This window comes from Oncorhynchus kisutch, linkage group LG11, assembly GCF_002021735.2.
Source record: "Oncorhynchus kisutch isolate 150728-3 linkage group LG11, Okis_V2, whole genome shotgun sequence".
NCBI lineage: Eukaryota > Metazoa > Chordata > Actinopteri > Salmoniformes > Salmonidae > Oncorhynchus > Oncorhynchus kisutch.
The window spans coordinates 27,401,525-27,414,793 of NC_034184.2; the positions used below are offsets into that span (position 1 = coordinate 27,401,525).

The following is a 13,269-nucleotide window of genomic DNA, read 5'->3' on the forward strand; positions in this document are numbered from 1 at the left end:
ACAAAAACCATAGATAGACCAAGACCCTGGCACACTGAAGATGACCAGAGAAAACAGTGTCTTGTTGCTGCCATTCAGTGTTGGTCGGAGAGAGAACACGCATAGCAATCTCACATGGCCTGATTGTGCGCGATAGGCCAGATAGGAGAACGTGTCGAGCATGCCCAGCTCAAGATTGAACAGATAAGCAGATGGCTGTTCAACTAGAGGAACGTAAAGAAGTAGGTAGCAAGCACACTATGTCCAGAGCGGGGGAAGGTGGAGAGAAAGTGGGAGAGTGATAGACGGAGTGTGAGTGAGACAGTGACAGAGGGTGTGTGTGGGAGAGTGGGAGGAGCAGAGAGATAATCAGTTACAACCTGAACAGTCCAGAGAGCCTAGGAGACCAACACAAAAACTGAAATGAGAGTTAGGCACTTGGAAGTGATGGCATTTGACTATCAGCGAACAAGGTCAAGTTCTGGAGAAAAAAAAAACGTAAGGCCGAACCGTACAGTGTCCGCATAGACGCCGTTTAAATGCACTGAACCGTTTTTTTTTTCAGATGCAACTCATGTTGTGTTCAGGTTATGAATATGCAATGTAAATCAGGAAATGCCACATTCAAGAGAGCTGTTGAATGTTAGGACTTTTAGTCTACTTGGTGTTGGGTATGAGTGTAAAGTTTAAATTCTAAAATACCATGGCACAACACCCATATGATGATTCAGTAAGCAGTACAGGGAAGTGAAGATGTGAGTATAGGCCAGAGAATAGCCCGGTGATAAGGCCTGTCAGAGAATGGCTTTCTATGATAGCTGCAATGCTTTAATATTAAGAGAATAAACGCTGCATACACAGCTGACCACCTCAATATCACCAAGGGTGTATTCACTTGGAATCAAACAGGGAACTAACTTGAACTTGTCCCCAAAATTAAAAAAAAAAAAAGTTCTGTTGCAAAACATTTTCTATGGTGTGCACTAATAACTACACCCCAGTCACTTTGCAGAAAATTGTAGACTGATGCAAAAGTGAAAAGACAAGCAAGTAAATAAGACAATGACTTGTCTTTTATTCAATTAGAAATGGAGATTACAGAATTACAACAAACAGACAGCAGGACATGCTTTTCAACATGTAGAAAATTTGGTTTATTTACGGTACATACAGTGGGTAGAACATTCTTAGAAAAAAATGCTGCAGTTTTTTTTAAGGCATTCAGACTTCAAGAAGTTAACACTGCACAAAATAATTGCACTGAGAAAGGTAGACCAAAGTGTGACAAATGACAATATCATGAGTTCGTAACTAATCTGGAATCTTATTTTCTTCAGAGCCAAACACATTTGTTTAACCATTATGCAAAAATCTGTCCTTAATCCCTCAGAATCTGATACTATACAGAATATCCCAAGGATGCAAAGCACATGGTCTTTCCTTTTACTTTCGAGTTAAATAAGTTATTCCCATTACTTTCTCTCCCATATAGCTATTAAGTCATTAAATAACTCAACCACAGCTCCAAAGCAAATATTCAAAATGCCATTTTCCCCCCTCAGTACTCAGAAGTAGAATTCCTATAGTCCCCCCCTCCTAGAGTGTTAATTTGGTTGTACATCAACTGTAAGTTAACTAAACCATTGGCGCGTCCTTTACCTCCCCAGTCGCATCCATCTTTTTCTAGACATGTCCACGTCTAAGTGGGCGAGAGTAGACTAAATTTAATTCAAGATCCCAAGAGACGACACGTACGCAAATGCTCTCAGCCTCTTTCACCTTGTCTTATTGGAGGGAGACAGAAGTCCCTAACGCTTTTAACTTCAGCTGCAGTAAGAGTAAAAAATAAATACAAACAAGTATTATTTTGTATAATAAAGACTGATCTGAGTTTGCGTTTTAACTACGTTTCAGTGCAGAAGTGTCTGAAGCAGGATGGAAAAAAACCCAACCAGGCTTCTGTTCGACAATCCGACTGTAGTCACAGGCACCATCGCCCCCACAAAATATCCAGAGGTATAAATCGTGTTATACACAAATGAAGAGACCTTATGTACATCCCAAATGGAACCTGATTCCATATACAGTGCACTACCTTTGGCAAGAGCCCATAATGTGCCCTGGTCAACAGTAATGCACTATACAGGGAATATATGTGCAATTTGAGATCTGATACCTTCATCCTCTTCTACAAGAGGAAATAATCTCCTGTGAAGAGCAACTTGGACAGGAGGAGTCAACTGGTGCAATAATATGCAATGCTGCCGCACAACTGCACTTCTACACCAGCCTATATGGAATATGGTCTGGTATACAATGACAGCTCAACAGTATGTTGACTTAGAAGTAAGTAGGGCTGTTTCAACACAGCAGCTTATAGTAAAATAAGACTGAAGTAGGGTGGCTTAATAAAAAGCAAATCATGTTAAATTATAAAACTTAAATTTCATCTTAAACGTAAATGTAAACTTTTGACAAAAGGTGGACTTCAAGGATTTAAGAATTTTTACTCCACGCTTAGTGAATGAATGTCAACAAAGCGTGACTGATAGAAAGATTTGGATCCATATGTCAGAATCATTCAGCCCAAATTGAAAATCGACACATTATCAAAACAAATTTCACCTACTTAGCCTAAAATGTGAAGAAACCTCAAACTTTTTTCACAATTTCAAAAGTGCCACAGAGTGTTAATTAATAATAGCTCATGAATAAATTAGAGGTTAATGTCCTACCATCATTGTTGGCGCAGATGGCACAGGCAGGTAGTTTGGTTGGTTTAATAGTGTCACGCATTACAGCGTCTATCTCCGCCACACACACACTTCAGTTTTTTCTACCAATAGTGACTTACTCTTTAAATCTCTGTGCTAACATACCTAGCTTAGCCAGGCCAATAGATCACTTTGCTTAGTCACCTCACGCATCATTCATAAAATAAAAAAAATAAAAAAACACTTTACTGAAAGGTCTAGGACCGATTTTAAAGCCAATATTAGTCTGAGGAACTCAAGTATAGGTTTAACTCATAACACAGAAGCAGACATCAATGGACCATGGTTTGATCACTACTAACTGCAGCACTACTAACTCCATCAATACTGCAATTTACTACAGCTACATTCTTTCTTTCATTGGTTTAGCCTGTTTTATCATATCTGGTATCGGTCGCATCAAGTCCGTAATGGTTTGAGACATTACTCAGCCAGTCTTGTGGCTGCCGTCACCGGTTCGCTGGGCACGGGCCGAAACGAGTTCGTGGGACACCCTCTTGCAGTCCTTGGCCAGGCCCAGAAAGCACATGAGGTCTATGAAGGCAGTGGTGATGTTCATCTTAATGCCAAACTCACTGGTGGCATAGTCAAAGGGGAAGGTGTGGTGGTAGTTGTGGAAGCCCTCGCCTAGCAGGAAGGATACAAGGGGACAGGAAAGTCAGGTTAAAACCATAAACCAATAGCCATTCACAGGTGACAGCAAAGACTAGATTTGCGAGAGAGAAAGAAAAAAAGCTGGAACCCCCTTTACTCCATGAACCTGGTAATACTATAGGTGTGCATCTATGAAAGTTACTTTTTTTTAATAGGATTCAAAACAATCTGATCACCATAATTAATATGTAAACTAAAGCATGGAGTCTGAAAAGTGCCACAATATGGATGGCTAACTTGAGTCCTGGAGGGCTGCTGCGTGCAACATTTTGTTCCAGTCAAGCATTCAAATACATGACTCAAAGTTAATTATGGTCTCCAACTTGAACCAGAGCACTCAAAAACCTGCACAAACTACAGCAGCCTTAAGTCAAGTGTTGCATGTCCGAGACTTATTTATAGATTGAAAATATAAAAACACAACCATTTCATAGATTTTTTTACTGAGTTACAGTTCATAAGGAAATCAGTCAATTGAACAAAATAATTCATTAGACCCTAATCTATGGATTACACATGACTGGGAATACAGATAGGCAACTGTTGGTCACAGATAGCTTTTTAATTTTTTTTATAAATTGGATCTCATGGTATCGCTGGATTCAAATTGCCATCGATAAAATATGGCAATTTGTTAGTTTATTCATAGCTTATGCCTGCCCATACCCCCACCATGGGGCACTCTGTTCACAACGTTGACATCAGCAAACTGCTCACCCACATGACACCATACACGTGGTCTGCAGTTGTGAGGCCTGTTGGGCATACATACTGCCAAGTACTCAAATGTTGTGGCTTATGGTAGAGAAAATGAATTAAATTCTCTGGCAACAGCTCTGGTGGACCTTCCTACAGTCAGAATGCCTATTGCATGCCCTTGACAACTTGAGACAGGTTGTGTGATAAAACTTCACATTTTAGAATGGCCTTTTATTGTCTCCAGCACTAGGTGCACCTGTGTAATAATCAAGCTGTTTAATCAGCTTCTTGACATGCCACACCTGTCACGTGGATGGATTATCTTGGTAAAGGAGAAGCGCTCACTAACAGGGGTGTAAACTAATTTGTGCACAAAATTGAGAGAAATCAACTGTGCGCATCAAACATTTCAACTCATGAAACCAACACTTTACATGTTGCGAGATACATATAGTAGGCTGAGACATCGCGCCATGGTAAAAAATAAGTTTGAAAGAAGCACAACTGTATGCACTCACTACCATAAGTCACTCTTGATAAAAGAGTCTGCTAAATGACTTAAAATGTAAAAATTACAAGTCCCACTCGTTTTAAGCTATTCAACTAAAACACGATTTTCACAGCTGACACAGGCAGCTATACAGACAAGAGTTTATAGTAGAACATGCAATCAGTCGGACTAAAGCTCTGATTTCACACAAACAGCAGGATCTCTTGTACAAAGTAAACACAGGCCACTGGATTAGCGAGTTCCGCCTCACTACACCATGCCAGGCTGCATCAGCTGCTTTGGGAAGTGTGGTGGTGTGTCACGAAATGGCATATTGGCTTTGTCCAAAATGGCTAACAGCCTTTTCCTATAGAGTGCAAGGCTCTGGCCAATAGTAGTGCTCCAGACAAATTCCCCCCCCCCCTTAAATATATATTTTTAAAGTCTGATCCTTACCAATGGCACTGAAGGCCACGAAACGGTTCTCACTGGGGTTGATGTTATGGTCATAGGGTCGGTTGCCCCACATGTGAGCTGCAGAGTTGACCAGCCAGGTAGCGTTCAGCACCAGGGTGTACCGCATGAGGACCGGGATGAAGTAGCACACCCACAGGGACTCACCCCACAGGTACCAGGGCACCCACATGGGCACCAGGAAACACAGCAGAACCACAGAGAGCTTGTAGTACCTAGAGGGGACAGAGAGGGAAGAGATGAGACATTGGTTTGGTGTGTGTCAAATACAAAGAAAATCTATAGAGCTCCACCATTCATTTTTGGGGTGGGTGGGTAAGATTTGTATTGGAATTTATATGAGTCAAACAAAAGTAGCTTTGTAAGTAGAACTGGAAGCATTGTTATGTTGAATCTAAATTAAATTTAAGTTACTAAAGCTGGGGAAGTGACCACCCCAAGCACCTATATTCATAAACAGAGTTACTAAACCATGGAAGGTCACACCTAGTTCAGTACATGTTTTGAAGAACTCTATTCAGTTGATTTGGTCTTCCACCAAAATGTTTAAATGACCTATTTCTGTGGTGCTACTAGTTTGGGCCTACGTCCACGAGTACCCACTGCCTGCTGAGAAATGGCAAGCCAGTCACTGTACTTTGTGTGGGTATGGCCCAATCGGGGCCCTGGCAGAGATGGCAGCTCTTATCAATAGATCAGTCAGCCAGCGTCATCATGGACACCACAACCTATAGATGTAGGATCTTAAATTGGCTCTAGTATTGTCACAGCAAAATAATCCTGAAGCAACCCGGATTTGAACATTTAGCCCATGCTGCTGCTTGATTGGTAATGCTATTAGCTGGCTAAAAGTAAGCGACATGAAAAGTGCAATACTGTTAATATAACAGTGTGATAGTGTGGGCTTTCAGTGAATTTATGGAAATTAAAATGACAGGGTGTGCCATTACCAACAGCAACCCTGGAGCAATTGGGGCCTTGCTGAAGCCACAGATTGAGCTGACAAGGTGAACAGGGATTCAAACCTGCCATCCTCAGATTTATTTTACTATGTCTACGTTGTAAATGCTTTGGCGCCAAACTGCTGGCAGTTGCAAAAAAGTCAAATAATTGGAAGAATGAATAAAAATGCCATTGTTGATTAGATGCTTTTATCCAAATGATACATGTGTGGAGCATGCATGAGGTGAAATGTGGATATTTTCGGATGTGAACACTGATCTGACAAAGATCCGTTTGAGATGGAAACGTTGTCAATAAAGCAGTGAATTGGGAGTGTCAACTGTGTGCGGGCCTTCTTGTTCTTTATTAGCCCAGCACCTGTTTAAGGATGTGAGTATGACCAAACTTTTCTATACAGTACTTTCTTTTCATACGGCACTCCAATCTGCAAGACTCCATTACGCACCGCCATTTGGGTGTCGACCAGAGATGGCAAATCCAATTGAAGATGTTAACCGCCATAAGACATTTGAATACACACCTGAAGACTATGCCCGTATTATGACAAGACTGTTTGACAATCATGTTGAAACAACGGAATCACTACAAGAGAGACTGAAACACCTATGACAGAGACACATCTGCATCTCCACGCTGTCACTGAGCGACAGCGACTATTTGCACAAGAAATTGATCCCACAAGGCCTTGGTCTCTGCTGATTGTGGGTGCCTTCTGGATTCTATGGGAATTTCTGTGACCAGTGGTGCAAAATTACAAACAAATGCTCATTCGATCGGATGGCTCTTATTAGCTGAGAAAGTGGGTGGAATACGTGAGAAGACACAAGTGGTGCGATTACAACTGCACACGTCAATAACTGACCCAGAAATCTCAAATATGGAGAGCATACTAGTGACTGTCAAACAAACAGACCATCTGGAGAAGCGTTTCAGACAGCGAAGTTACCCAGAGGAATGGCTGCATGACGCAAGGGAATGTTTTTTTTAATTTTTTTATGACCCAAGATGACAGCCTCACGCCCAAACCTCTCCGCCATCCTGACCAACGCTTCCTTCAGTACCCCCCCACTTGGTAAACATTAACCACATTATAAAAATCTGGTACATCTTAAGCACTGATCCACAACTGGAAAAGACATTTAAAAGAACCCCCGCGTGTCGTCTTCAGACGCACCCCCAACATCAGCCAAATGTTGGCGAGGTCTGATCTTCCACCAGTGCCAAGCAATACCTTTCTAGACAACGTGCCGGAAGGTAACTTATAGATGTGGCGGATGCACCCAGTGTAACTTCACGAACAAATGCAATGTCCAATCACCCTATTACAGGCAAGGCCATTAAGATTAAGGGCATCATTACATGTTCCACAAAATGTGATATACCTGATCAAATGTATTTGTGGTCCATGCTATTGTGGAAAAATAAAACAAGCTCTGAAAACAAGGAAAGCAGAACACAGGAGTAATATCAGGACCCTTGACCAGAGAAACCCTGTGGCTGCGCATTTCATGGATGCTTGTCACAACATGAGCTCTAAAATACATTGGCATCGAACATGTTAAGACTCCTAGGAGGGGCGGAGATACTGAGCATCTATTATTGAGAAGAGAATTGTATTGGATTCAATGTCTCAAGAGTTTGATATCAGACCATTTCTTACCCGAATGTTACTTTACTGATTTGTCTTGCCTTCCAGGTTACATACATTTTGTTCTGGAACCATTCCATGCACCCATCTCATTGTTATTTAATTATTAGTGATATGCAAATGTTTTTTTACACCCAGTCTTGCAGAACATATGTACAATGATGTGGAACACACCAGATTTGGTTGCTTGATTATTGCAGTGATAAGATCAATGTCTTATGACCAGTGGCATAGCTGATGGTATAGAGGAAATGCAAAACTCAATGTCATCTGATCACCAGGCACATGCACTCCAAAACATGATGTGCCACTAGTTCTATAACCGTTGGTTTATATGGTGGATTGGATTTTATACAGAGCTCTTTCAAGTGTACAATGACTTAAAATTGCCCCTTTGTGGTACATTCTGTGCATGCTACTGCCAATGGAGGTTTGTTCAACTTCTCCAGAATGCAAATAGGCGGCTAAGATGGCGCCGTCTTTTATCCGGTGGCATAACTGATGGTAGATGTGAAACGCAAAACACAATGAAACATCATTGTTATTTGCATCGACCCCATCTTGCATGGACTATCCACACAAGAATATAGACTCAGTGGCCAGTTGATTTGGAACACCATCCCATTCACGAGAATGGTTCGCTCCTTCAGACAGTGAGTCACGTGGCCGTGGCTTGCTATGTAAAGCACATATCTACCTCCTACCTCTGCACATTGATCTGGCACGACCTGTATATAGCACCATTCTTGAGCATTTTATTCCTTGTTTTACAATTATTTTTTAACGCTGCCTCGTTGGGACAGTCTCGTAAGCAAAGCACTTCACAGTAAAGTCCACACTAGTTGTATTCAGCGCATGAGACCATGTTCGATTGATTCAGTGAACTGTATAAAAATGCCCAGTTGCGCATTATTTTGGCTACCATGGCTAGAAGAGATCTGTGACTTTGAAAGAGGGGTCTCAAAGGGGCATAAGGGTTAAGGGTGTGGTTGTATCAGTCACCAGACCAACCCAATTGAATACTTATGGGAGATTTTGGAGTGGTGCCTGAGACAGCATTATCCACCACACCAAATTATTGAATTTCTTGTGGAAAACACATTTTTGCATCCCTCCAATAGGATTCCAGACACCTGTAGAATCTATGCCAAGGCGCATTGAAACTGTGCTGGCACCTCATGGTGGCCCAACGCCCTGTTAAGACACTTCATGTTGGCGTTTCCTTTATTTTGGCAGTTACCTGTAGAACACTGCATGATTCAGAGTGCGGGCACTGCCAGGGCCAACCTTTAAAAATACTACCATTAAAGGAAAGTCCCCACTAATTTATTTTTTTATTACCTTTATTTAACCAGGCAAGTCAGTTAAGAACACATTCTTATTTTCAATGACAGCCTGGGAGCAGTGGGTTAACTGCCTGTTCAGGGGCAGAATGACAGATTTGTACCTTGTCAGCTCGGGGGTTTGAACTCGCAACCTTCCAGTTACTAGTCCAACGCTCTAACCACTAGGCTACCCTGCCGCCCCATGACTGCTACTATATGTAGGTAAGAAACTCTTTACCATATACCAACAGATAACATCGTATTGTGTGGCTCAATTGGTAGAGCATGGGGCTTGCAACATCAAGATCATGGTTTTGGCTTACGCTGGGGCCACCCATCCAAAAAAGTATACATGCTCTAAGCCACTTTCGATAAAAGTGTCTGCTAAAATGGCATATAGGAGAAGACATCAGATCTGAAGGACTAGACAGGGCAGAGACCCTTCTCTTCTTACTTTCTCTGGAACATGACGACTTTATCTGCCTTCAGGTCCGTCAGCTCCAGCTTCTTTCCCTTCTCGATCACGTCAGGGTGCTTGCGGACGAGCAGCCAGCCAATGTGAGCGAAGAAGAAGCCCCGCAGTGCATTGTGGGGGTCCGCATCCGTCTCGGAGTACTTGTGGTGAACCCGGTGGTCCCTCGCCCACTCGTAAATGTCATTCTGGAGGAAACAATAGAAATGTGGTTGTTTAGGAGGCACTATATCCAACACTAACAGCAGCATATACAGTAGTACAGCTGGGTGAAATGGGGAGAAAGAAAAAAATATATATACACATACACACTACTTTGAAGGTTGTAGCCATCAATTGTCTCATCACCCATATTAGTTCATTTCAAAACTTCACATTTCTCTAGTATAGGCGACGTACCGTAATCAATGTTAACAGAAAAATGCCTGTGATAAGTGAGCGGTATGGTTGGTGACAAATGTGTTTATTGTCCCAGCTCTATAGTACTCTATACAGTAGTACACGGGACCGATGGTGAGGGAATCTGGGGCCGTATGTATCAAGTGTTTCAGAGTAGACGTGCCGATTTAGAAACAGTTTCGCCTTTTAGATCACAATAAAATGAGTCTACATGGACAGGGAGAACCTGATCCTAGATTGGCATTCTTACTCAGATGCTTGATACAGTGCATTTGGAATGTATTCAGACCCCTTTACTTTCCCCCCTTGTTACATTGCAGCCTCATTCTAAAATGTCTTAATTACACACAACAACCCCCCCCCCCCCCCAAAAAAACCTTAAGTACACAAACACTTTGCTATGAGACTCAATTGAGCTCAGGTGTATCCTGTTTCCATTGACGATCTTAAGACATCCCCATCCAACCTGACAAAATCTGCAGAGAAGAATGGGAGAAGCTCCACAAATACAGGTGTGCCAAGCTTGTAGTGTCATACCCAAAAAGACTGGAGGCTGTAGTCACTGCCAAAAGGTACTTAAAGTACTGAGTAAAGGGTCTGAAAACATGTTTTTAATACACTTGCAAAAATGTCAACCTGTTTTTGCTTTGTCATTATGGGTTGTGTGTAGTTTGAGAAATAAGGCTAACCAAATGGAGAAAGTCAAGGGATCTGAATACTTTCCAAATGCACTGTATGATACCCACGGTATTGATCCTATGCTGGTTACAAATACAATTTCCTCTCTTGAGGTCAATAAAGATGATTCAATTCAGAGATTTTATTTGTTTACCTGGAAGGCCATGGAGTTGGCAAGGGCCAGGAAGACTCGCAGAGGGGTGGAGGCCTTGTAGGACTTGTGACTCCAGAGGCGGTGGGCCCCCGCAGTTATACCCAGGGCACTGAGCAAGAAGCACACAACAGCTACGGGAGGGAGAGCAAGAGGGATAGGTTGAGAAAGATAAATAGACACCCATGTTTGGCATACACTCACGTGCACAGAATCATGTCAAGCACAGATTTGACTCCCAGTAGATACAGGGGACATCATATCCCATCCCTGACTTGTTGCTGTCGTGAGTTATTTCTGTTGGGAGCTGGCAGTGGGAGTAGGTATGCATGTCTACTCTACTCAGGGTTGTTGTAAAATTACTGAATGTGTTGCTATGTGTAGCCAGACAAGGCTGCTTAGGATGTGAGAACTCTGGGCCGACGAACAGCCCAGGCAGCAAAGATATTCTGTTTCGGTGCCATGCAGCCTCTCACAATGGAATGTCTATTGGAATGGCAATTGTTCTTTGTCTCACCCAGTGAAATAATATGCAGTTCAGCATTGCACACACAGACAGGGGGGGGTATGCAACAGGGGAAACAAAGTTTGGGTCGTTCTGTATAATCCAAGTCATGCGTCATCTGTCAAACTACCTATTCCGGCTATTCTTCTGCAAAAAAAACTGCACATATTGTCTAGGTCTAGACAAGCAAACAGATTGGTGTAGCTATTTTCTGATTAAGAAACATTGAACAGAGGTGCCTCAAGTCTAGCCCAAAGGCCGGCAGATGGTGATATCGAGTCTCATTTTACCATCCAAAAGATGCAGGAAAGCCAACATACAGGAACACCCCGAACTGTGGGCGGCAGTTGCACTTTTGTTGCCAGCTGCATACAATGCGCTTGGACGGTAAGACCAAAACGACCCAATATCGCCATCTGCCGGACTTTGGGCAACTGCAGACCGAGCATTCCAAAACGTCTAACTCGCTCTCTGCACCACAGTAGCCTGCCTATAAGCGCTTCAGTTGATAGGTGCATGCATGGTGTGATGATCAGGTGATAATGGTGTAGCTCAGGTTTCCCAAACTTGGTCCTGCCCCCGTGTGCACTACGCAGCTGATTCAAATAACCAACTCATCAAGCTTAGATTATTTGAATCAGATGCGTCGAGTTAGGGCAAAAACCAAAACGTGCACATGGGGGGGGGCAGGACCAAGGTTGTGAAACCCTGGTGTTAACTGTTAGGCTACATATTCCATTACATATGACGAGATAACTCATTAGGTCCTATAGTATGAATGTGTTTATTATTTCCATGGAAAAAAATATTACGTGGGTGTTCCTCAAAATAGATTTACCAAAAGTCAACACTATTCTCAGAGGGCAAGCAACATGTCGGTGTAACGCCACCAAGCGCATCACCCAGATTCACCACAACTCTGTTTTCTAATGTCGACCAAATAAAATATCTTGCGTATTCAAACAACTTTAACAATGGCGTAAAACATCGATTAAAAAATAAAATAAAGGCAAATAAAATGGCACATTAGGTAAATGGGGATACTTACTCCAGGCCAGAGTTAAGGCCGAAGTGGAGGGCACGAGCATCAGTCCGTAAAGCGCTCCAGCATGTAATAAAACCATTAATATGACGTTTCTCCACACCAATCTCATCCGCGGTTTAGGGCCCTCTTTTGCTTTATAGCTATCATCAAAAACATCATCTCTCGTAGACGTTTCTGCCACCACAGCATCTCTGTTTTGTTGCTTGTTGGGGTTTCTCGTCTCCGTCGCTGTCATTTCTGCTGTGGGAGTCTGTAGTTAACACGCCGTGTTGAGATGAGATCTGTGCTAGAAAGAGGACAGATAGCCATTCAATTAACATGACAAACACGGGCATCCTCGTTCATCCCACCAAGGAATCGAGCAACTTTAACATCAAGTTAAAGTGCGTGCTCGATTTCCGGGTGCAACGCTAGGATAGCATAGGCTACTATCAAAGATGCACACAAATTGCTATCAACTGGCATCGAATACATCATTTAAAGCGTAGAATGAAGAGAATCGTTACAATGTATAAAAAAGGCGCACAAAGCTGAGATAGCTTCTTCGGGCGAACGTTATGCAACTCTACTCGTGATGATAATGATTCCGCTTACCTAGCTAAGCCTGCTGCTGAGTTCTTGTTCAGACGTCGTTTTAAAGACTCCAATTGGTCGAGGAGCATTTGACGCCACCTCTACCCTGACAGTTTCATTGGTTGCCTGATTATCTGATGTTTAACGTTTTACAACCCCTGACTGAAATACTGAAAGTCATCCAGAAAAAGTAAAAAAAAAAAGGTTTTACAGTCACACATTATTTCACACTCCTTATGTATAAAATTACGCAACTTGTGTCAACATGGTTGGATAGCTGCTGTTTAATAGGCGTAGTCATCTTTCCAGAGTCAGTGACCAGCAGTAACCTTTAGGCCCATAATTGGGTCATACTCATTACAATAAGGGACATTGCATTCTGTTGCTCATGGAGAGGATGTGGGGTGATGGGAGTTGACTGATACAATCCAACATTATGA

The 13,269-nt window shown here is 42.4% G+C and overlaps 1 protein-coding gene across 6 annotated transcripts; it reads right to left on the reverse strand.

Annotated features, from left to right (window-relative positions):
• Positions 1 to 1,030: 1,030 nt before the first annotated feature.
• Positions 1,031 to 12,988, reverse strand: LOC109899801 (acyl-CoA desaturase-like). 6 transcript variants are annotated; one of them, XM_020495345.2, is made up of 6 exons: positions 12,851 to 12,988; positions 12,260 to 12,542; positions 10,710 to 10,840; positions 9,461 to 9,666; positions 5,053 to 5,285; positions 1,031 to 3,380 (listed from the first exon to the last, which is right to left on the reverse strand). In XM_020495345.2, the coding sequence occupies exons 2-6, from the start codon at positions 12,489 to 12,491 to the stop codon at positions 3,181 to 3,183; spliced, it is 1,002 nt and encodes a 333-aa protein (XP_020350934.1). In that variant the 5' UTR covers positions 12,492 to 12,542; positions 12,851 to 12,988; the 3' UTR covers positions 1,031 to 3,180. The 6 variants fall into 6 exon arrangements, with proteins under 6 accessions (XP_020350934.1, XP_020350933.1, XP_020350936.1 ...); XM_020495344.2 differs by having other exon boundaries at positions 12,763 to 12,855; XM_020495347.2 differs by having other exon boundaries at positions 12,783 to 12,852.
• Between the last annotated feature and the right edge of the window lie 281 nt (positions 12,989 to 13,269).

Excerpts from the sequence above, each read along its gene's own strand:
- LOC109899801 (XM_020495345.2), bottom strand. The coding sequence starts at position 12,491 with ATGACAGCGACGGAGACGAGAAACCCCAACAAGCAACAAAACAGAGAT. Across the intron at positions 10,841-12,259 it reads GGCCTTAACTCTGGCCTGGA|CTGTTGTGTGCTTCTTGCTC; the intron begins GTAAGTATCCCC and ends TCCCTCCCGTAG. Across the intron at positions 5,286-9,460 it reads GTCGTCATGTTCCAGAGAAA|GTACTACAAGCTCTCTGTGG; the intron begins GTAAGAAGAGAA and ends TGTCCCCTCTAG.